The 25,025-nt window shown below is 37.6% G+C and overlaps 1 protein-coding gene and 1 pseudogene across 21 annotated transcripts in view; one reads left to right on the forward strand and one right to left on the reverse strand.

Annotated features, from left to right (window-relative positions):
• Positions 1–25,025, forward strand: part of KDM4C (lysine demethylase 4C) — a 440,224-nt gene that overhangs the window by 220,297 nt on the left and 194,902 nt on the right. For 19 of the 21 annotated variants that reach the window (XM_086685236.1, XM_086685237.1, XM_086685231.1 and 16 more), the window contains 2 exons: positions 21,510–21,703; positions 24,654–24,931. In XM_086685236.1, the coding sequence (XP_086541362.1) occupies positions 21,510–21,703; positions 24,654–24,931 (472 nt within the window). The remainder of the gene's footprint in view (positions 1–21,509; positions 21,704–24,653; positions 24,932–25,025) is intronic. The other 2 variants (XM_086685244.1, XM_086685248.1) reach the window with 1 other exon arrangement.
• LOC112850466 (large ribosomal subunit protein eL34 pseudogene) lies at positions 2,251–2,709 on the reverse strand (annotated as a pseudogene).

Consider the following 25,025-nt stretch of genomic DNA (forward strand, 5'->3'; position numbering starts at 1 on the left):
TTTATATTGAGTGGGTGGATATTTAAGTAGATGTGAGCTAAAGATGGAGATTCAGGAGTATTAGTGGATTACTAATAACGTAACTTGTTTTAATGCTAACAAATTTTCCAGCAGGTTATTATTTACATGTGTAAAGAAAGAAGAGTGTTTAGGGTTTGGTTATAACTGAGTTAAAAATGGACTGGGGCGCCTGGGTGGCGCAGTCGGTTAAGCATCCGACTTCAGCCAGGTCACGATCTCGCGGTCTGGGAGTTCGAGCCCCGCGTCGGGCTCTGGGCTGATGGCTCAGAGCCTGGAGCCTGTTTCCGATTCTGTGTCTCCCTCTCTCTCTGCCCCTCCCCCGTTCATGCTCTGTCTCTCTCTGTCCCAAAGGTGAATAAACGTTGAAAAAAAAAAAATTAAAAATGGATAAAGGATTTAAGAATAGGAAGGGATGAAAGAGTTGCAAACCTGGTAGATTGTAGATCAGCTGGTCAAAAACAGGGTAAAGAAGGACTTATTACAGCCTTGCCAATTTAATACCCACATTCTGTAGTTAAGATTTCTGTTGGTGCTCTACCCCTGGAATTGTCTAAACATATTTTTCAATGAAGTATCTGAATTTACTGAGCATTAAATTATCTGTTACAATAAAAGGTAGTTTGATAATTTAGAATAAAATTACATTTCAGGTCTAGTTATTGATTTGGGCCTTAATTACTTATCACTATCAGTCACATTTTTGGTTAAATAAGAGGTTGCTATGCTTAATGCTGAGCAATGTCTTTGTTGCTTAATGTAGGAATAAAGAGTAATTTTGCCTAATTATGTTAATGATACATTCTTCTTAATTCTTACTGTCATAGCTAAAAAACATGGGTTGTTAGAAAACAATGAAATGGAAAATACCTCTGTTCTCTTTGTTCTTTATGAAATACTCTTTCAAGGGATAGCTTGTAACATGCAAACTTTTGGGCTCTCTCAAAGCGAATAACAGTGATTCCATTGAACATGTGGCATTTCTACATTTTATGTACACTCCCATATTTTCATACCTTATATACTTGGAGATGTAAGACGTTTTTACTGTCTGTTGGATAGGAAGTGGAGGTTACTGAATTTCTGATCTGAAATGGAAATTTTGTTGTACCTTGGAGATAATTAACTGATAACCTTCAAGAATAATAATTTATTTTGGGGAGGGCTAGATTTTGGTATAAAAAATAAGGTGTTAAAAACTAGCTTTTTGGGCTAGTATCCAAAATCTATAAAGAGCTCACCAAACTCCACACCCAAAAAACAAATAACCCAGTGAAGAAATGGGCAGAAAACATGAATAGACACTTCTCTAAAGAAGACATCCGGATGGCCAACAGGCACATGAAAAGATGCTCAACGTCGCTCCTTATCAGGGAAATACAAATCAAAACCACACTCAGATATCACCTCACGCCAGTCAGAGTGGCCAAAATGAACAAATCAGGAGACTATAGATGCTGGAGAGGATGTGGAGAAACGGGAACCCTCTTGCACTGTTGGTGGGAATGCAAACTGGTGCAGCCACTCTGGAAAACAGTGTGGAGGTTCCTCAGAAAATTAAAAATAGACCTACCCTATGACCCAGAAATAGCACTGCTAGGAATTTACCCAACGAATACAGGAGTACTGACACATAGAGGCACTTGTACCCCGATGTTTATAGCAGCACTCTCAACAATAGCCAAATTATGGAAAGAGCCTAAATGTCCATCAACTGATGAATGGATAAAGAAATTGTGGTTTATATACACAATGGAGTACTACATGGCAATGAGAAAGAACGAAATATGGCCCTTTGTAGCAACATGGATGGAACTGGAGAGTGTGATGCTAAGTGAAATAAGCCATACAGAGAAAGACAGATACCATATGTTTTCACTCTTACGTGGATCCTGAGAAACTTAACAGAAACCCATGGGGGAGGGGAAGGGGGGAAAAAAAAAGAGGTTAGAGTGGGAGAGAGCCAAAGCATAAGAGACTCCTAAAAAACTGAGAACAAACTGAGGGTTGATGGGGGGTGGGAGGGAGGGGAGGGTGGGTGATGGGTATTGAGGAGGGCACCTTTTGGGATGAGCACTGGGTGTTGTATGGAAACCAATTTGACAATAAATTTCATATATTGAAAAAAAAAACTAGCTTTTCCAATTACTGATTTGAATTTCTGAAGGAAATATAAATTAATATATTTGCTTGTGTTTTTAAAATGAATCATTTTTGTTATTTTGATTTTTTTTTAGTCCAAAATGCTTCATTTTTTTATTTAGCTTTCTGACTCTGTGCTTGTGCCTTCAACACTTCCACAACCATTTTCTGCTCATCAATAAGGAAAGCATGCTTGATCCTGTCATGAACACACTTAGCACACATGGAACCACCATATGCCCTGCTGATGTGTTTTTTCGTTTTAGACAACCTCGTAAGACTTAGGTCTCACAGCACAAACTCCTCGAAGTCAGTCTGGGTACACGCCACATATGGATTTTGGTACTTTTGCAACCTTCTTGGTATAAAGGTAAATGATTCTATTACCAGGGGGTTTGGCACAGCCTAGTTTTGTTAGGGCTGTAGTGTAGGACAGCCTACAATGGTATGTCAAATTCTGGACCATTTTGAATGCCTATAGATGCCATCCCTGGAAGAGGAAAAAAGGACTGAGTCATTTTTATTGTGTGCAGTTTTGTTTTGTTTTGTTTTGTTTTGTTTTTTGTTTTGTTTTGTTTTTTTAAAGTAGGCTCCATGCTAAGTACAAAGCCCAACGCAGGGCCTGAACTAACGACCCTGAGGTTAAGACCTGAGCCAAGTTCAAGAGTCAGATACTCAACCAACTGAACCACACAGGCACCCCTATTATTAACTTGAATTTGTAATGGATCTGAGAAAGGACATCATATCACATTTATGTAATATTCTTACTATTTTTTTTAATTTAAATCCAAGTAGTTAACATATAGTATAATAGTAATTTCAGGAATAGAATTTAGTGATTCATCACTTACTATAACACACAGTGCTCATCTCAACAAGTGTCCTCCTTAATGCCCTTCACCCCTTTAGCCCTTTCCCCCACCCAACACCCTACCAGCAACCTTCAGTTTGTTCTCTGTATTTACAAGTCATTTATGGTTTGTTTTCCTCTCCATTTTTATCTTAGTTTTTCTTCCCTTCCTTTATGTTCACGTTTTGTATCTTAAATTCCACATGAGTGATCATATTATATATGTCTTCCCCTAACTGACTTACTTCACTTAGCATAATACACTCTGGTTCCATTCACAATGTGGCAGATGGCCAAGGTTTCATTCTTTTTGATTGCTGAGTAATATTCCATTGTACTCCACATCTTCTTTTTCCATTTATCAGTCAATGAACATTTGGGCTCTTTCCATACTTTGGCTATTGTTGATAGTGCTGCTATAAACATTGCGGTGCATGTGCCCTTTTGAATCAGCCCTCCTAAATCCTTTAGATAAATACCTATTAGTGCAGTTACTGGGTCACTGGGTAGTTCTATTTTTAATTTTTTGAGGAACCTCCATACTGTTTTCCAGGGTGGCTGCACCAGTTTGCATCCCCACCAACAGTGTAAAAGGGTTCCTCTTAACTCTGCATCCTTGCCAACATCTGTTGTTGCCTGAGTTGTTAATTGTAGCCATTCTGGAAGGTGTGAGTAGTATCTCATTGTGGTTTTGATTTGTTTTTCCCTGATGATGAGTGATGTTGAGCATTTTTTCATGTGTCAGTTGGCCATCTGGATGTCTTCTTTGGAGAGTGTCTATTCATGTCTTTTGCCCATTTCTTCATTGGATTATTTGTTTTTTGGGTGCTGAGTTTGATAAGTTCTTTATGGATTTTGGATACTAACCCTTTATCTGATATGTCATTTGCAAATATCTTCTTTCATTCTGTCAGTTGCCTTTTAGTTCTGCTGATTGTTTCATTTGCTGTACAGAAGCTTTTTATCTTGATAAGGTCCCAATAGTTTATTTTTGCATTTTTTCCCTTTACTTCTGGAGACATGTCAAGTAAAAAGTTTCTGTGGCTGAGGTCAAAGAGGTTGTTGCCTGTTTTCTTCTCTAGGATTTTGATGGTTTCCTGTCTTATGTTTATGTCTTTCATCCACTTTGAGTTTATTGTGTATGGTTTAAGAAAGTGGTCCAGGTTCATTCTTCTGCATGTCGCTGTCCAGTTTTCCCAACACTATTTTCTGAAGAGACTTTTTCCATTGGATATTATTTCCTGCTTTGTCAAAGATTAGTTGGCCATACGTTTGTGGGTTGATTTCTAGGTTATCTATTCCGTTCCATTGACCTATGTGTCTGTTCTTGTGCCAGTACCATACTGTGTTGATGATTATAGCTTTGTAATACAGCTTGAAATCTGGAATTATGCCTCCAGCTTTGGTTTTCCTTTTCAGAATTGCTTTGGCTATTTGGGGTCTTTTCAGTTCCATACAAATTTTAGAATTGTTTGTTCTAGCTCTGTGAAGAAGCTGGTGTTATTTTGATAGGTATTGCATTGAATATGTAGTTTGCTTTGGGTAGTATCGACATTTTAAGAATATTTGTTCTTCTAATCCATGAGTATGGAATGTTTTTCCACTTTTTGTGTCTTCAATTTCTTTCATAAACTTTGTATAGTTTTCATTTAAAGCTTTTTCATCTCTTTGGTTAGGCTTATTCCTAAATATTTTATGGTTTTTTGTACAACTGTGAATGGGATTAATTCCTTGATTTCTCTTTCTGCTGTTACTTTATTGGTGTACAGAAATGCAACAGATTTCTGTACATTGCTTTTATATCCTGTGACTTTGCTGAATTTATGTATTAGTTCTAGCAGTTTTTTGGTGGATTCTTTTGGGTTTTCCACACAGAGTATCATGTCGTCTGTGGAGAGTGAAAGTTTGACTTACTCCTTGCCAATTTGGATGCTTTTTATTTCTTTTTCTTGTCTGATTGCTGAGGCTAGGACTTCCAACAGTATGTTGAATAGCAGTGGTGAGAGTGGACATCCTTGTTCTGTTTCTGACCTTAGGAGGAAATCTCTCAGTTTTTCCCCATTGAGAATGGTATTAGTGGTGGGTCTTTCATATATGGCCTTTATGATCTTGAGGTAGATTCCTTCTATCCCTATTTTCTTGAGAGTTTTTATCAACAAACGATGTTGTATTTTGTCAAATGCTTTCTCTGCATCTATTGAGAGGATCATATGGTTCTTGTCCTTTTTTTATTGATGTGATGAATCACATTGATTGTTTTGTGGATATTGAACCTGCCCTGCATCCCAGGTATAAATCCCACTTGGTCATGGTGAATAATTTTTTAAATATATTGCTGGATCCGGTTGGGAAATGTTGAGGATTTTTGCATCCATGTTCATCATGGAAATTGGTCTATAATTCTCCTTTTTAGTGGGGTCTTTGTCTGGTTTTGGAATCAGGGTAATGCTGACTTCATAGAAAGAGTTTGGAAGTTTTCCTTCCATTTCTATTTTTTTGGAACACCTTCAAGAGAATAGGTATTAACTCTTCCTTAAATGTTTGATAGAATTCCCCTGGAAAGCCATCTGACCCTGGACTCTTGTTTTTGGGAGATTACTAATTCGATTTCTTTACTGGTTATGGGTCCTTTCAAATTTTCTATTTCTTTCTATTTCAGTTTAGGTAGTGTACACGTTTCTAGGAAGTTGTCCATTTCTTCCAGATTGCCCATTTTATCGGCCTATAATTCCTCATAATATTCTCTTATTCTTGTTTTTATTTCTGTTGTGTTGTGATCGCTCCTTTTTCATTTGTGATTTTATTTATTTGGGTCCATTCCCTTTTTTTTTTTTAATATAAAACTGACTAGTGGTTTATCAATTTTGTTAATTCTTTCAAAGAACCAGCTCCTGGTTTCATTGATCTGTTCTACTGTTTTTTTGGTTTCGATTGCATTGATTTCTGCTCTGATCTTTATTATTTCTTGTCTTCTGATGGTTTGGGGTTTTATTTGCTGTTCTTTTTCCAGCTCTTTAAGGTGCAAGTTTAGGTTGTGTATCTGAGATCTTTCTTCCCTCTTTAGGAAGACCTAGATTGCTATATACTTTCCTCTTATGACTACCTTTGCTGCATCCCAGAGGTTTTTGGCTGTGATGTTATCATTTTCATTGGCTTCCATGTACTTTTTAATTTCCTCTTTAACTTCTTGGTTAGCACATTCATTTTTAGTAGGACTTTCTTTAGTCTCCAATATTTGTTGCCTTTTCAAATTTTTTCTTGTGGTTGATTTTGAGTTTCATAGCATTGTGCTATGAAAATATGCATGGTATGATCTCGATCATTTTGTACCTGTTGAGGGCTGATTTGGGTCCCAGTATGTGGTCTGTTCTGGAGAATGTTCCATATGCACTGGAGAAGAATGTATATTCCACTGCTTTAGGATGAAATGTTCTGAATATATCTGTTAAGTCCATCTGGTCCAGTGTGTCATTCAAATCCATTGTTTCTTAGTTGATTTTCTGATTAGATGATCTGTCCATTGTTATAAGTGGGGTGTTGAAGTCCCCTACTAGTACGGTATTATTATCAATGAGTTTGAGTTTCTTTATGTTTTTGGTTAACTGATGTATACATTTTGGTGCTATCACATTTGGAACATAAATGTTTACAATTGTTAGGTCTTCTTGGTGGATTCACCCCTTACTTGTGATATAATGCCCTTCTTCATCTCTTGTTAGAATCTTTATTTTAAAGTCTAGATTGTCTGATATAAGTATGGACACTCAGGTTTTCTTTTGTAGACAATTAGCATGATAGATGGTTCTTCATTCCCTTTCAATCTGAAGTTGTTTTTAGGTCTAAAGTGGGTCTCTTGTAAACAGCATATAGATGGATCTTGTTTCCTTATCCATTATGTTACCCTTTGTCTTTTGATTGGAGCATTTAGTCCATTGACATTTAGAGTGAGTACTGAGAGATATTAATTTATTGCCATTTTATTGCTTGTAGAGTTGGAGTTTCTGGTGGTGTCCTCTGGTCCTTTGTAGTCTTTGTTGCTTCTTGCAGGGTGGTTTAGTGGTCATGAACTCCTTTAATGTTTGTTTGTCTGGGGAACTTTTAATCTCTCTTTCTATTTGAATGACAGCTTTGATGGATAAACAATTTTTGGCTTCATATTTTTCTGATTCAGAACATTGACTATATCCTGCCACTCCTTTCTGGCCTGCCAAGTTTCTGTGGATAGGTCTGCTGCAACTGATCTTTCCTTGTAAGTTAAGGACTTTTTTCCCTTGCTGGTTTCATGATTCTTTCCTTGCCTGAATATTTTGTGAATTTGACCATGATATGTCTTGTTGATGGTTGGTTTTTGTTGAATCTAATGGGAGTCCTTTGTGCTTCCTGGATTTTGATGTTTGTGTCTTTCCCTAGGTTAGGAAAGTTTTCTGCTATGATTTGCTCACATAACCCTTCTACCCCCTTTTCTCTCTCTTCATCTTCTGGGACCCCTATGATTCTGATGTTGTTCCTTTTTAATGAGTCACCAATTTCTCTAATTCTTAAATCGCGTTCTTTTGCCTTAATCTCCCTCTTTTTTTTTTTTCTGCTTCATTATTCTCCATAAGTTTGTCCTCTATATCGCTGATTCTCTGCTCTGCCTCACCATTCTTGCTGCTGTGTCATCCATTTGAGATTGAAGCTCAGTTATAGCATTTTTTACTTCATACTGACTAGTTTTTATTTCTTTTATCTGCATAGAAAGGGATCCTAATCTATTTTTGACTCCAGTTAGTATTCTTATTATCGTGATTCTAAATTCTGGTTCAGACAGCTTGCTTGTATCTGTGTTGGTTATGTCCCTGGCTGTCATTTTTTCCTGCTCTTTCTTTTGAGGTGAATTCCTTCATTTCATCATTTTGAAGGGAGAAAACGAATTAACAAGGTAAAAAAAATTAAAATTAAAATAGTTAAAATAAACAAATTAAAAATTAAAAACAACACAGATACACACAAAAATTAAATAAATGATGCTTGATCCTAGGTGTGTTTTGGTCTGGGTGTTGAAAGGGGCTTGATATATTAGAGAAAAAACGGGAAAGAAAAAAAAAGAAATTGTTTGAAAATTTGAAAAAATGAATACACTGAAATAAAATAAAATGAAATGATGTAAATAATAGAGTTTGAAAAAATTTACACAAAAGTAAAAAATTTAGTAGAAAAAAATTAAAGAAAAATATTTTTAGTAAAAATTGAAAATATAAATCAATTTTTTGTCTTTCTATATTCACACACAAAAAAGAAATAAAAAATACAGAAAAAGAAATTGAATAGATGGACCAGTGAATGGACTGAAATATGATTGAAATTAGTTCATTTTCCCCTGGAAGTCAAACTATGAAGTAATTTATAGCACTAACCACTAAGCAGGTAGAGAGATTTGTGTTCCTGAAGAGTAAGGTAGGCCCAGTTGTGTGGGGCTTAGTGTAATGGCTCCATTCTCCACTAGATGGCGCTGTTTACCTTACTGGGGTGGATTGTTGTGGTGCTTTAGGTGTGTATGCACATGCACAAGAGTGGTGAAAATGGCATCACCCAGCTACCCAGTCTCTAGTTTCGGAACTCTCTTCTCCCCGATCAGCAATTGTGCACCTATCCTTTGTCTTCAGCTTCCATCCACTCCCCGGTGTTACACTGCCTGTGACCAAGCCCCAGGCAGCACCTCCTTCCTGAGTTTTATCTCAGATGCAGCTGTTTTTCCTGACTCCTTATTTCTGAGGAACTGTGGGTTTAACCCATTATGTCCCTCTTCGGGAGGGTCTCACTGAGCAATGGTTGGGTGCAGCTGGCACATTTGTGGGACTGTGCTACTGCTGATGCCCAAAGACTGCGGCTGGGTGCCAGCCTACCCCAGAAAAAGTTCATGCAATCATGTAGCAGCAGTGTTTCAGGAATTATGGAAAATCACAACACACATCTGATTCCAGGTTTCACCCCCCAACAATCTTGTTTTGGCATCAGCGAATGTGGTTGTTCTCTCAGGTCCATGGGGGCCTTTGTCTGGGGAGGGGGGCACACAACCTCTGCCAGATGTTCTCCCAACAGGGGAACCACCTCTTTCCATGTGGCCTGAAGACCCCTGGACTTCACTCTGCTCCTGTGGATTCACTCTTCTCACCAGAGCACTGTCATGTATTGAGCTGCAGAGATTCAGACTCTGTGCCTCCTCTGTTTATAGAGTCTTAGTGGAATTTAAACCCTCTCCTTTCTCCCTTCTCCCTTTTTAGTCCAGTCCCTGTGGCTGTCTCCACTTTTCCACTTTCTCTCCAGCAGTTTTTTTGGGGGGGATGCTTTTCCCATATTCTCCCTCCCCCCATCTCTGTCCTCTCTCTGCAAGCAAAAACAGTTCCCTGTCCTCTACAACTCTCTCCCCCAGTTCACCTCTCTGTGCAGTGTACCTGCTGAGTTCTGTGGTTCAGGTTGTGCAGATTGTTGTGTTAATCCTGAAACCAGTTTTCTAGGTGTGCAGGATGGTTTAGTGTTGATCTGGCTGTATTTTATGGATGTGAAACACACACAAAAAAACTTCCTTGCTGTTCCGCCATCTTGGCTCCTCCCCCTGTGAATAATTCTTTTAATGTATTGTTGGATCTGGTTGGCTAGTATCTTGTTGAGAATTTTTGCATCCATGTTCATCAGGGAAGTTGGTCTATAGTTCTCGTTTTTAGTGGGGTCTTTGTTTGGCTTTGGAATCAAGTAATGCTGGCCTCGTAGAATGAGTTTGGAAGTTTTCTTTCCATTTTTATTTTTTGAAACAGCTTGAAAAGAATAGCTGTTAGCTCTTCTTTAAATGTTTTGTAGTATTCCCCTGGAAAATCATCTGGCCCTGGACTCTTGTTTGTTGGAAGATTTTTCGTTGCTGATTCAATTTCTTTACTGGTTATGGGTCTGTTCAAATTTTCTATTTCTTCCTGTTTCAGTTTTGGTAGTGTATATGTTTCCAGGAATTTTTCCATGTCTTCCAGATTGCCCAATTTGTTGGTGTATGATTGCTCATAATATTCTCTTATTATTGTTTATATCTCTGTGTTGTTGGTTGTGATGTCTTCTCTTTCATTCATAATTTTATTTATTTGTGTCCTTCCTTTTACTTTTGGATTAGTCTGGCTGGGGGTGTATCAATTTTGTTAATTCTTCCAAAGAACCAGCTCCTGGTTTCATTGATACGGTGTATTTTTTTTGTTTTTTGTTTTTGTTTTTTATTTCAATACCATTGATTTTTGCTCTAGTCTTTATCAATTCCCTTCTTCTGCTGATTTTTGGCTTTATTTGCTATTCTTTTTCTAGCTCTTTTAGGTGTAAGGTTAGTTTGTATATTTGAGACCTTTCTTCCTTCTTTAGGAAGGCCTGGATTGCTATATACTTCCTTCTTATGACCACCTTTGCTGCCTCCCAGAGCTTTTGGGATGCCGTATATTCATTTTCATTGGCTTCCATGTACTTTTTAATTTCTTCTTTAATTTCTTGTTTAACCCATTCATTCCTTAGTAGGATGTTCTTTAATCTCCAAGTATTCATTGTCTTTCCAATTTTTTTCATGTGGTTTATTTTGAGTTTCATAGCGTTGTGGTTTGAAAATATGCAAGGTATGATCTCGATCTTTTTGTTCTTGTTGAGGGCTGATTTGTGATCCAGTATGTGATCTGTTCTGGAGAATGTTCCATGTATACTTGAAAAGAATGTGTATTCTGCTGCTTTTCAATGAAATGTTCTGAATAGATCTGTTAAGTCCATCTGGTCCACTGTGTCATTTGGAGCCAATTTTTTCTTATTGATTTTCTGCTTAGATAATCTGTCCATTGCTTTTAGTGGATGTTGAAGTCCCCTCCTATTATCGTATTGTTATCAATGAGTTTCTTCATGTTTGTGATTAATCTATATGTGTATTTGGGTGCCTTCATGTTGGGGACATAAATATTTGCAATTATTGATCTTCCTGGTGGAAAGACCCCTTAGTTATGATATAATGCCCTTCTTCATGTCTTGTTACAGTCTTTATTTTAAAATCTAGATTGTCTGGTATAAGTATGGCTACACCAGCTTTCTTTTGATGACCATTAACATGATAACTTGTTCTCTCTTCCCTTTCTTTTTCTTTCTTTCTTTCTTAATGTTTATTTTTGGGAGAGACAGAGCATGAGCACAGAAGGGGCAGAGAGAGAGAGAGAGAGAGAGAGAGAGAGAATTCAAAGCAGGCTCCAGTGTCTGAGCTGTCAGCTCAAAGCCTGATGTGGGGCTTGAACTCACAGTTGTGAGATCATGACCTGGGCTGAAGTCAGATGGCTAACCAACTGAGCCACCCAGGTGCCCCTCTATCCCCTTACTTTCAATCTGCATGTGTCTTTAGGTCTAAAGTGAGTCTTGTAAGCAACATATAGATTTGTTTTATATTTTTATATATTCTGATACCCTGTGTCTTTTGATTGGAACATTTTGTCTGTTGACATTTAGCGTGAGTACTGAAAGATATGAATTAATGTCATTGTGTTGCCTGTTGAATTGGTGTTTCTGATGTTCTCTGGTCCTTTCTACTCATTGTTGCTTTTGGTGTTTTTTGTTTTGTTTTGTCTTTTCTCCACTCAAAGCGTTCCCCTTCAAATTCCTTGCAGAGCTGGTTAAGTGGTCACAAACTCCATTAGTTTTTATTTGGGAAACTCATTATCTATTCTATTTTAAATGACAGGCATGTTGGATAAAGAATTCTTGTCTTCATATTTTTCTGATTCAGCATGTTGAATATATCCTGCCATTCTTTTCTGGCCTCCCAAGTTTCTGTGGATAGGTCTGCTGCAAACCTGATCCGTTTTCCCTTATAGGTTAAAGACATTTTTTCCCTTGCTGCTTTCATAATTCTTTCCTTGTCTGTGTATTTTGTGAATTTGACTATGATATGCCTTGCTGATGGTTGGTTTTTGTTGAATCTAATGGGAGTTCTCTGTGCTCCATGAATTTTGATGTCTGTCCTTCCCCAGTTTAGGAAAGTTTTCTGGTATAATTTGCTCACATCAGTCTTTTGCCCCTTTATATCTTCATCTCTTATGATTTGGATGTTATTTCTTTTGAATAAGTCACTGAGTTCTCTAAAACTATTGTTATCTTTTGCCTTTGTTCCCCCCTCCCCTTTTTTTCCTGCTCGTCATTCTCCATAATTTTATCTTTAAATCGCTGATTTACTGTTCTGCTTCATCTTTCTGGCTGTCATGGCATATATTTCAGATTGCATCTCGATTATAGCATTTTTAACTTCATCCTGACTAGATTTTATTTCTTTATCTCCACAGAAAGGGATTCTATGCTCTTTTCCTTTTCAGCTAGTATTCTTATTATTGTGGTTCTAACTTCTAGTTTAGACATCGTGCTTATATCTGTATTGATTAATCCCCTGGCTGTTATTTTTCCTGTTGTTTCTTGGGGTGAATTCCTTCATTTTGTCATTTTGGAGGAAGAAAAAAAATAATAAAGTAAAAAATAAGAATTAAAAACAAAACAAAAAAGCAAATAAAGGAATCTAACTTCTAGGTGTGTTTTGGTCTGTTTGTTGAAAGAAGCTTGATACACTAGAGAAAAAAAGGGAAAGAATAGAAAAAAGGTAAAATTTTTTTTAAAAATTCAAAAAATTTTATTTATTTTTTTTTTTTTTTAAATTTTTTTTTTTTTTTTTTTTTCAACGTTTATTTATTTTTGGGACAGAGAGAGACAGAGCATGAACGGGGGAGGGGCAGAGAGAGAGGGAGACACAGAATCGGAAACAGGCTCCAGGCTCCGAGCCATCAGCCCAGAGCCCGACGCGGGGCTCGAACTCCCGGACTGGGAGATCGTGACCTGGCTGAAGTCGGACGCCCAACCGACTGCGCCACCCAGGCGCCCCTAAAAATTCAAAAAATTTTATGTAATAAAATAGAATAAAATGAAATAAGGAAAATGAAATAGAATAAAAAAATTAAAAAATAAAAAAATAAGTAAAAAGTAAAAGTAAATTTTTCTCTTTCTGTATCCAAGAATGAGAAAGAAAAGGAAGAAAGGAAAAGAAAACAATTTAAGCACAAAAGAAGGAATGAAAAGAAATTAGCAAACAGAATGAGTCCCGAATAAAGTTATATCCAGTTTCTCCTAGAACTGAAATTATGAGGCACTCTAAAGTCTTGTACAGTAAGCAGGTGGAGTGACTTGTGCTGGTCTTCAAAGGGGATGTGCTTGGAGAGCGCAGTTGGGGTGGGGCTTGGTGTAGTGGCTCTGTTCTCCACTAGGTGGCTCTGCTTATTATCTTGGATCATGCACGGGAGAGGTGGAAATGGCTTCATCTAGGTCCCTAGTCTGTGGCACAGGAATTTGACTCTCCACTGATTGTCAGTCAAGCACCCCTCCTTTGTCTTGGGCTTCTGTCTACTCCCCCCTCTACCCTGTCCATGTTCAAGCTGTCCACCTGCAAGGCAGCTCCTCCCTCCAGAGTTTTATCTCAAATAGGGTTGTGTTTCACAACCCTTCGCCTTGTAGACCCCTGTGGCTTGGATCCACACTGACTCTCTGGAAGCGGGTCTTGCTGAGCAATGGCAGGTGCTGGCTTACTCCAGAAAACATTCGTGGATTGGGCAGTAGAAGAGGTTCAGAGATTATGGCAAACCACAACACACAGTGCCAGGCTTCACTGCACTCTGCTATCTTTGTCCCAGTACCAGCAAACATGGCTGCTCTCCAGGGTCGCCTGGGACCTTTTTCTGTAGGGAGGCCTTAGGGCCTCTACCAAATGTACTCCAAGCAGGGGAACCACTTCTCCCATGTGGCACATGGACCTCTCAGACCCCACTGCCTGGTCCTGGGGATTCACCCTTCTTCCTCACCAGAGCACCTCCAGGCACTGAACTCCAAAACTTCAGACTCTGTGCTACACTGTTTATAGCATACTTGTGATATTGAAATCCTCTCTTTCTTCCCATCAGTGGTTTTGGGGAACAGATTTCTTGTTCATTCCCTGTGTTTTCACTCTTTCTCTATCTTTCTCTCCAGCTACTTTTGGGGGGAGTGCTTTTCTTTCATGATTGTGGTGTGTCACACTCTCTACCTTTACCTTTCTCAGTCCTCTCTCCACAGAAATAGCTCCCTCACATGTTAGTATTCTTATTACAAAGGACAGTGTTCTTAGGTTTAGGCACACTAACAACTCTGGTGTCAGCAGAAAATGACAATATGTACTTTATTTTGACAATTCTAAATCTTTGAGACAAGAGTTGCTATTATTGCCTCCTCCCCACTCTTTGATTGTCCTAAATCAGTAAATCTGTTTCATCCTATGTATTGGGCCCTTTTCATAATTGTTGGGAAATTAATAATTTCTTTTTTATGCTTATTTAGTTATTTTGAGAGAGAGAGCCCCCACACACAAGTGAGGAAGGAGCAGTGAGAGAGAGAGAGAGAGAGAGAGAGAGAGAGAGAGAGAGACAGAGAATATATCCTAATTGGGCTCCTCACTGTTAGCACAGAGCTCAATGCAGGACTTGATCTCATGAACCATGAGATCATGACCTGAGCTGAAATAAAGTCAGATGTGTAACCGCCTGAGCCTCAGAGGCAGCCCAAGGAAAATTAATAATTTCTGGGAAAGAGAGTAATTCTCTTTAAATTTAAAATTTTCTATCTGTTCTGTATATTCTTTCTGTTCTGTATGTTCTGTAGTTAACATTCATTGGAATATTGTATGTGAGAAAGAAGAGGACATTTCCCTTTTTTTATGGGAAGTTACTCTTTATAATCCTGAGATTCAAGTGGATATTATCTTATGTCTCTCAAAACTACATACATGGAGGCAGCTAATAGTGAGCTGTTTTTTTTTAAATTAATTAATGAAGTTTTAAATTTACATCCAAGTTAGCATATAGTGCAATAATGATTTCAGGATTAGATTCCTTAATGCCCCTTACCCATTTAGTCCATCCCCCCTACCACAACCTCTCAAGCTACCCTCTGTTTGTTTTCTATCTTTAAGAGTCTCAAGTTTTGTCCTCCTCCCTGTTTTTATATTATTTTTGCTTCCCTTCCTTTATGTTCATCTGTTTTGAATCTTAAATTCCTTATATGAGTGAAGTCATATGATATTTGTCTTTTTCTGACTAATTTCGCTTAGCATAATACCCTCTAGTTCTGTTCATATAGTTGCAAATGCTGAGATCTTATATTGAGAAGAAACTCTCCCCTTCATTTTGGTTATAGGGGAGAAGTCACATGAATTCAACCCCCACCCCCATCTAATCCCACCTTACAGTTTCCTACTTTTGGCATCTTGCAGGATAAGTTTATGTCATGGCATTTCCCCTCATAAATGCCGGACTTCTGGGCCTTCAGTTTTAGTGATTACTTGAAAATGGAAGGCAAGGAGTTTAGATGACTGCAACATATGTCCCAACCAGGAGCTGGATGTGCACAGCACTGGTTCCACCCATGAGAAGGACTCAGTTTTCTTATAGTATCTCTCAGTAAACCAGAAGTCCATGATTGCTCTTGATTCTTCAAAACCACTACACAGTTCTTATTGACTCCTAGGGCTATTTGTTAGACATGGTAACCTGAGTCTTACTTCCTCAATTGATTCAACTTTCCCAGTAAGGCCAGATTTAATAATACTACGAACCCCTATTTTCTTGTGGTCAGACCAGTATTAGGCTATTTTTGTAAGGTTTATCCTATTAAAAATTTTTTTTGAGAAAGAAAGAGAGTGTGACAGGGTAAAGGCAGAGACAGAGGGAGACAGAGAATCCAAAGCAGGCTCCAGGCTCCAAGCTGTCAGCAGAGAGCCCGATGTGGGATTTGAACTCGTGAACTGCGAGATCATGACCTGAGCTGAAGTTAGATGCTTAACCGACTGAGCCATCCAGGTGCCCCATCCTATTTTTTTTTTTAAAAAGGCACTGATAGAACATTTATTGCAGTCTGAGTAACTGTTTTACAAGTATGAAAAGTTTAAGCAGGTGGAGTGACCTGTGCTGGTTTTCTAGGGGATATGCTTAGAGGGCACAGTTGGATGGGTTTGGTGTAACGGCTCTGTCCTCCACTAGGCAGCGCTGCTTAGCTTATTGGGGTGGATCATTGTGGTGCACAGGCACGTGTGTGGGAGAGGTGGAAATGGGTTCACACAGCTCCCTAGTTTCTGGCATGGGAACTTCATGATCTCACCGACCCGCGATCAAGCACCCCTTACAAGTACGAAAAGTTTAGTCTTTTTATCAGCCCCTTGGGTTAGTGAAAATTTTTATGCCCAGTTTTTCAGATGAGAAAACTGAGGCACAGAGAGGTTCAATAAGTTGATTAAGGTTACACAGCTAATGATGGTGGGGTTTGAATCCAGATTTTTAAGTACCATACTATGCTGCATCATAGTGTGATCTTGTAGTTCAACAAATTGATACCATTTTCTTCTTTTTCTCATCTTCCAAGGTACTATAAACCCAAATAGAATTTTAAAGGAATAATTTAACATATTTAAAGGAATAATTTGTATATTATTTTTTATACTGTTGAGTAGATAGCAATTTTTGTTGCATTTTTGTTATTTAGAAAACTTTAATATGCATGTGTTTTCTTGTTGGTTTAATCCCTCAATTAATGTATCTTACATAAAACATGACAGCATCTTTCTGAATCCCCAGTATATTAGTTTGTTAAGGCTACTATAACAGCCTGAGCAGATCCTATTGGCTCAATCTTCTTTACTCTGACTTTTTCCTTGGAGTGATTCTTCTTTCATTTCATTCTGTCTCTGTTCCTTTAAGTCCAGGGTAGCAACATTTTTGCTGGTATAAAAATCTCAAAAACTGTGTTGGCTCTCTGTGCAGTTCATGGCTGCCCAAGCCATCAGACAGAAAGGTCCTCCACACTTCTTTCCAGGGTAACTACATCTCTAGTCCAGGCTTCTTCTGAGATGGTTGAGTTGATCTGTAATTCACATGCTGAATCTCCTTAGCAGATGTTTGTCCTAACAAACCATTGGCCTGGTCTCTAGAGCACACTTAGGTGGATAGGCTGACATGTTTGTTTTTGCTTAGCAGTTCCTTCATCATTTTGTTTCTTCCCTCTTCAATCTTACAATAAACAGCAAAAAAACAAGATCCACCTTTCATGCTTTCCTTGGAAACATCCTCAGCTACATATTCAAGCTCATCACTTACAAGCTTTACCTGCCGCCCAACAGAAGAACACATTTCTGCCACTGCATAACAGAGATCAAGAGATCGCCTTTCCTCCAGCGTCCAATACTGTGTTCCTCGTTTCTTTTTCTTTTCTTTTTTTCACATTTATTTATTTTTGAGATACAGAGCACAAGTGGGGGAGGCGCAGAGAGAGGAGACATCAAATCCGAAGCAGGCTCTAGGCTCTGAGCTGTCAGCACAGAGCCCGACCCAGGGCTTGAACCCACAAACCATGAGATCATGACCTGAGTCGAAGTCGGACGCTCAACTGACTGAGCCACCCAGGTGCCCCTGTGTTCTTCGTTTCTATCTGATACCTTGCCGAAAGCAACTTTAACAAAGTTTATATGTCTAGCAACATTCTGTTCATGACTATATACGTATTGTTTATGTTGACAAAGTTTCTTTACCCTTTTCTTCTCCAAAGCCACTTCCACATCTTTTTAGGCATTTGTTCAGCAGTTATGCTTGCCAGTACCAAAACTTTGTTATTACTTTTCTAAGGCTGTATTGTTTCTGAGGACTGCTGTAACAAAGCACCATAAACTGGATGGCTTAAAACAACAAAAATGTGTTGTCTTACAGTTACGGATGTTGGAAGTCCAAAATCAAGGTGCCAGAAGGTCTGTCCTCCCCCTGAGATCCTTCCTTGCCTCTTCCTGGTGGTGGAAGTTAATCCTTGGTGGTCTTTGCCTTGTAGATATATTACTCCAGTCTGTGCCTTCATCTTCACATGGCCTTCTTGCCTGTGTGCTGTGTCTCTTCTCATAGTGATACCAGTCCTATTGGATTAAAGGCCTATCCTACTCCAGTATGATCTTAAGTCATTACTTCTGCCATAACCCTGTTTCCAAATGGGATCACATTCTGATATACTTGGGGTGAGCACTTCAGCATACTATTTGAGGGGGTCACAATTCAACCTTTAACACCCTCATAATCATAACACCCATATCAAGTTGCTATTAGGCTTTTCTTATTTTAAGGCATTCTTTCCTTAGTTCCTTCCTAATTAGCATTTAATTTTTATAAATAGACTGAAAAGCAGAATCATTTCACACATTTTTTCCTACCTTCAAAGCCTTCCTTGTCAGACATTTGCACATGAAAGTATTTTTTTCATAATTAATTAGCCATCCTGTGTGTCATGAAGAAAATATGTCAAAGGAATACCTCAGTTTGGGTGTGTTAAGTATTTTATCATTTATTGTGGTTATGTGAAAATTCCAATTCTAAGATTCAAACAACTAAATTAATATTTTCTGTCTTAGAAAGTTGTTGAATTTTAAAGTGTTTTCATCTTTAAGTTAGATTGTTGTTTTTAGTATAAATGCTAACATGAATTTGACTTTTTGGGAGATAGGAACAAATAGTCATGACTCTGTAATAAGTCTTAGGGTACTGAAATATGGAAGAATTCAATGCATACAAGCTTCTGACAATTCTCTCTAAATTTGGACTCTGCATTTTTAACCAGTGTGTGTGTGTGTGTGTGTGTGTGTGTGTGTATGTATTTATATTTATATAATTTATTATATATTTTATTATATATATTTATATAATATATTATATATTTATATATTTATGCTTATATATTTAAACATATGTATTTAAATATTTATTTTTAAGAGAGAGAGAGCGCACGAGACATATCATGAGCAGGGGAGGGGCAGAGAGAGAGGGAGACACAGAATCCAAAGCAGGCTCCAGGCTCCGAGCTGTCAGTACAGAGCCCGATGCGGGGCTTGAACTCACAAACTGTGAGATCATGACCTGAGCCGAGTCAGATGCTTAACTGAGCCATCCAGGTGCCCCAATATGTGTATATTCTTAAAAGAAGCAACAAGAATAGCTATTCTTATTAGTACTTTGACTTGATATCACAAATAGTTTGTTTGAAAAGTATTATCTATTACTGATTATTGCTCTTTGTACCAATATGTAATGTGCAAGTTTCTTTATTTCTAAATGGGACTGCTAATGTTATTCTTTCCTACTAATAAAGGTATGTATTACATTCTCTTAAATGATCTCATTTAATTTTCATTGGGGTTTAGATGAGTGTTACTATTTGTCACTAGTAACAAGAATAGATTTCTCTGTCCTGCTGAATTTTACTATTTTTGACTGTGACATTATTCCTTGCATAATTTTGGGTATTTTTTTGCCTGTTTATTTCTAAATATTTAAATTTGGAAATAACACTTACCTGTTGTCTTTGGAGTGAGTTGAGCAATCAACTGAGGGGTAGATCTTGTTGCATGTTTGCAAAATCTAGGACTTCTGGGAGAGGGGTATGGGAAATTAAAATGAATTTAAACAGAATTCTCCTTTCCTAACGTAACTGAATAGTGTCTATATTGTTTACTCCCTTATTTTTCTTCATGAAGTAAGTATTAGTAACATTTGAAGAAAATAAGAAAGTTTCTGCTGATGAGTCTGAACTTCTGTTTCTACCTTTAGTGAAAAGATTGCATTTTAAACCAAAATATCCTAAAATTTCTCAGGATTTCCATTTTCCATATTTCTAACCCAAGATAATTATAGCAAAATGTTGTAGAACTTTCTCTATTCCTAACTAATAATATAAAACAGAGTTGTAGTTAAACATTACTGCATTCAGAGGAATAATTGGTTCAACTTACAGTGTTTAGGATGAGTTTTTTTTTTTTTTTGTGGGGGGGGGATTGCAGATAGCAGAACAGCGAGCAGGAAGGCATTGTGGTAGGAACAGAGGTACTGAGTGAAGGAAACGTCTGGTGCATTTGGGCTCTCTTCAATTCCTTGCGTTGAAGAGGAGTATTTATGTTGATTTGCAATGGGAGAGAAACTTGGAAATCTCCCTGGCAGAGTCAAATCTTGCATCCCTTGAATGCCAGACTTAGGAGTCTAGACTTTATTCTAACGGTAGAGGAAGTTAGATTACAGTTGAACTCAGAAATGAAAGATTACAAGATATGTGAGGGGGATTAAAGTGGTAGCTGTAAGAGTGAATTGGTGCTAGGAGCTACTGCAGGCAGAGAAATGAATTAGTTTTGTTTGCTAGGGTGTATTGTCTGCAAGTAAAGATGGAAGGAGTCTGGATAAGGACTTTACTCAGGAGACATTTAAAAGGAAGGTCTAATAGCAGATGATGACAGGGTGATGACAGTAGAGGAGAAGGGAGGGATTAGGAAATGCTGACTGTGAATGTAGGAGAATGGAAGAATCATGGTATCATTGATTACAGAATATTTGTTTACAGCTGAAGAAGTTATTTTAGGCAGGTTGACTGTAGGGTGTTTCCTGAACTTTCAAAGCATTGTATCTGTCAAGATTTGGACTCTAGGGGTGGCTAGTACAGGCTGGAAAATTAAGGCTTTGAAGTTAATTTGGATGGAGATGATGATTTTATCACCAAAATATTGAGAGACTTATTGTTTCAAGGCTGTTGAATCAACCAGGCTCTTGCCATGTTTGCCAGGGATTGTCAGGGCCTGTTAGTTACATCTTTGAGACTACTTCTGTACCACCATTTGAATGATATCTGACATGTTACATGGCATCTTGGCCTAGACACAGTTTAACCTTTTGAAGTCTTTATAAGAAACTTGTTTTATAAGATAGAACTTCTGACTATGTATTCACAATAATCAAAGTTCTGGTAGATTTAAAATAATATTTTCTTTGAATTTCTGCCCTTAACACTATTCGGTTTTCTTAGTTACATATTTAAAGAGATGGTGATGAGTGTCTTATGGATAGGACATAGAAGAGAAGTCATTTTTTTGCTCTAATTATTGGTTAATTTGTGAGAGTATATTTATTAACAAGCATAAATGTGATTAAAGTATATATCAGAGAAAATTTATCTCAGTTCATTGGTTGAATTTTTCTAATCAAACATTAATTGGCTACTTTTATTCATTGGAACCTAGGTTTTCAACTTTATAGACCTTCCAGCATTCAGTATATTGATACATACTTATGATGAGAGGGTAATTGTTCTGTTGCAGGCATGCTTTCAAAAGTGTGCTCATTCCTTTCAGTTGTTCTTGATACACAGTTCCTGATGAACTCTGTACTGCATTCTCTCATCTTATTTTTTCATTTGTAAATGTGAATGTAGAGGTTGTCACCTCCATTCAGAAAAAATTGAATTTATCATTCACTGAATGTTAAAAAATGTAAAACATTACCCTCAAGTATGTAGTGAGTATTCATGTATGGTACAAAGTATGACTCGGTGTGACTTTATGTAGCCAGTAAAATGTTTAAAGCATTTGATCCCTGTTGTGTTTCAGTGCACCTGCAGGAAAGACATGGTGAAAATTTCAATGGATATTTTTGTGAGGAAATTTCAGCCAGACAGATATCAGCTTTGGAAGCAAGGAAAGGATATATACACCATTGACCATACAAGGCCTACTCCAGAATCCACACCTGAAGTAAAAGCATGGCTGCAGAGGAGGAGGAAAGTAAGAAAAGCATCCAGGAGGTAATGATTTCTTCCCACCCCATTCCACTTATACCTACTCAATAAAAATGGGTCATTGAATGTGATGTTCTCAGAAACTATGTGTTTGCTTTTTCCTGTTTATTCATCATAAATTTACTTAATATCTTACTGAAAATTTGAGGGAAAGTATAATTCGTAAGCTGTGTAATAAGTAGAATATAGGAAGTGGGGGGTATAATGTGTTTGTGAATATTCCTGACATGCTATACATGGCATATAGAACAGTCCTGGATGGCCAGGGCCATTTCTTTTAGGTGGGCATCTTGCTATTTTAAAATCCATTGAATAGGGTGTGTGTTACGTTGCTCAGGTCCTCAGGCAACTTTTATTTTCAGGCTCTTATATTTTCTTGGCTTATGTTAAACTTTTGTTCTCCAATATTACTCATTGTTTTTCTTTCAGATTGTAAAAGTAATATTTGGGCATTGGGGAATATTTGTAAAATAAGAAAAAGAATAGTGAAGGAATCCCAAATCACCCATAACATTATAATCCAGAGATAACAAGTTTTAACATTTGGTAGATATCCTTTACATATGTATTTATTATATAATATTACATACTTTTCCAAAATTGGGGCCATGCTCTGTTAACCCTTTGATTACCAGTTTTGTGTGTTTTTTTTCATATAATTAAATGATTTGGTTCAGCATAATATTTAATGCCTGCATGTATTTAATCCCTTGTTTTTGGACCTGTAGCTTATTTGTAGCTTTTTTTTTCCCCATTAGCTAAATAACAATGTAATTTCAAATCTTTGACCACACTTCTGGTATTTATTTTATTACTCTGACATTTATTTTCTGCTATTTTAGAATTGTAGTGGGTAGAAGAAACTTAAGAACGTGGAGTCACACTTCTGCATTTTATAAGAGATATACCTGAGGTGCAGAATTAGTAGCAAAAGTAAAACTCAGGTGTTCTTATTTTACCCTGCAGTTTACAGCAGTGATTTTCAAACTGTTGGTTTTCAAATTTATTTAGTAGGTTAGGAACAACATTTTTAAATTAGGAAGTAAAGTAGAATAAAAAGTATCATAGTCCTTCCCTGCGGTAAGGGTAAGTATTAATTCATGATGTGTGAACATGTGTGTACGTGTGTGTTGTATCACTATCTAAAATATATAACTTATAATTGGCTGGTTGTACTAAAAAATGTTTGGGAAATACTGATATAGAGAGTCATTGCCAAAAAGCCTACCTGTGGGAGGAGGCAATAGTCAATCTGAGTTCAGAAAAAACACCAATAGAACATCTTGAGAATTGTTCTTTAATGAACAGAAAACACAATACTTTAGGTGAATGATCTGGTCTTCTAGTGACTAACTATAGTGGCCTTTTTGGGTTGACAGAGAACATAGATCTATGACATTGGTCAGATTTGAAATGCCTTTTCGTAGGTTAAAATAATCAATGGACTTTGCTCACCCAGTTAGAAAGCCTCATGTTTAGAGGGGGTCATTGATTATGCACAGCCTTGTGGCTTGATCCTAGACTTTTCTGCTTTCCAGGAAATTTAAAACAGGGAATGATTTATTGAAATCTCAAAGAGAGATCAACCATGTTATTTTACAAGTACTATGCCATTCGTGATGTGACAATTTCCCACATTGCCTATGCATGGGTTTTCAATAAAAATGATAGTGATGATGATGATACCAGTACCATTAGAAGTAGAAGTCAAAGCTAATTTATGTTGGTTTTCCTTGGCTACTCCCTCTATCTCAGACCCTTGCCCACTCTGACTTCTATAGTGCATAGTGTTGTGGGGTGTGTGTGTGTGTGTGTGTGTGTGTGTGTGTTTGGACATGGAAATACATGTTGCTTAGATTTTAGTTGTAATTATTCTTAAATGATAGTGTTGGAAATGTGTCTTTTTTATGAGAGAGAGCCCGTGTGTGCATGCCTTGTGAGCAAGGGAAGGGCAGAGGGAGAGACAGAGAATCTTGAGCAGGCTCCGTGCCCAGCATGGAGACCAACTTGGGGCTTAATATCCTGGAACTGTGAGAGAATGACCTGAGCCAAAATCAAGAGTCAGATGCTTAACTGACTGAGCCACTCAAGTGCCTCAGAAATGTGTCTTATACAAAAGGTATCTACAACAAAGACATCAAGTGACTTTCTGGAAAATACTGAGAATAAGACAATTAAAATGGCATCCGCTCTGAAAACAAGAGTTAGATATAAGATGTTAAATACATATAGTTAGCCTGTCTCCTGTCTTAATTCCTTTAGCTAATGATGATTTGGCATTTAATTTTAATGATTTTCATGCATACTTCAGAATTATGCAAAAATCAGGGATGTGTTCACCTTAGAATGTAAATAATCTATTCAGATTTTAACAGCAGGTTATAGAGATCACCTCTTTTCCTTTTGCTTTCTTCATTGATTTATTTTCCCCATGTCATCATTTTTCACTTTATTTTTATTTTCAGACTTCTTTTAGTATTGTTATAAAATGTTAGCAATGACATTTTCCCAATAATATTTAATAACCAATTATTTACAATTGTTTTAATTTTCACTTTTAGTAAATTGTTATTAAAACTAAGATTTCAGGGGCGCCTGGGTGGCGCAGTCGGTTAAGCGTCCGACTTCAGCCAGGTCACGATCTCGCGGTCCGTGAGTTCGAGCCCCGCGTCAGGCTCTGGGCTGATGGCTCGGAGCCTGGAGCCTGTTTCCGATTCTGTGTCTCCCTCTCTCTCTGCCCCTCCCCCGTTCATGCTCTGTCTCTCTCTGTCCCAAAAAAAAAAAAAAAAAAAAAAAAAAAAAGTTGAAAAAAAACCACTAAGACTTCAATTTCAAATCTAATCTACTAATTGTGAAGATTATTTTTGCATAATGATGAAAAAGCTATTAGTTTTTTCACTTCTTTCAGTAAGTGATAATAACGTTTGTATTGGTATGTGTTTTATCCTGTCCACAGCAAACATTCTGCTCTGACCACAGTGTCTCTTGTTAATAGTTTCCAGTGCACTGGTTCTTACCCTAAGAGGCTTAAGAATGAGGAGGATGAAGAAGTGTCACCTGCAGTCGATAGGGTGGAGGGCCTCACCTCTGACCAAGACCCAGAAGACCTCAAGGTCAGCGAAAAATCAGAAGAAGCGGTGAAGATGGGGAACCCAGAATCTCCTTTAGAAGAAGAGGCTTCTGCTAGCAGGAAGCAGTCAGATCAGAATTCATCAGATAATGTCAAACTCTCAGGTGAGAAACTGGCTAATTATGTTCATGTGTAAGTGTTGAGGTGGTTGATCTGGTGCCTTAAATCTGTGCTCTAGGATTGGTATCTTACTTTTCC

Source organism: Puma concolor, chromosome D4 (genome assembly GCF_028749965.1).
Source record: "Puma concolor isolate L17-30 chromosome D4, mPumCon1.1.hap2, whole genome shotgun sequence".
Classification (NCBI taxonomy): domain Eukaryota; kingdom Metazoa; phylum Chordata; class Mammalia; order Carnivora; family Felidae; genus Puma; species Puma concolor.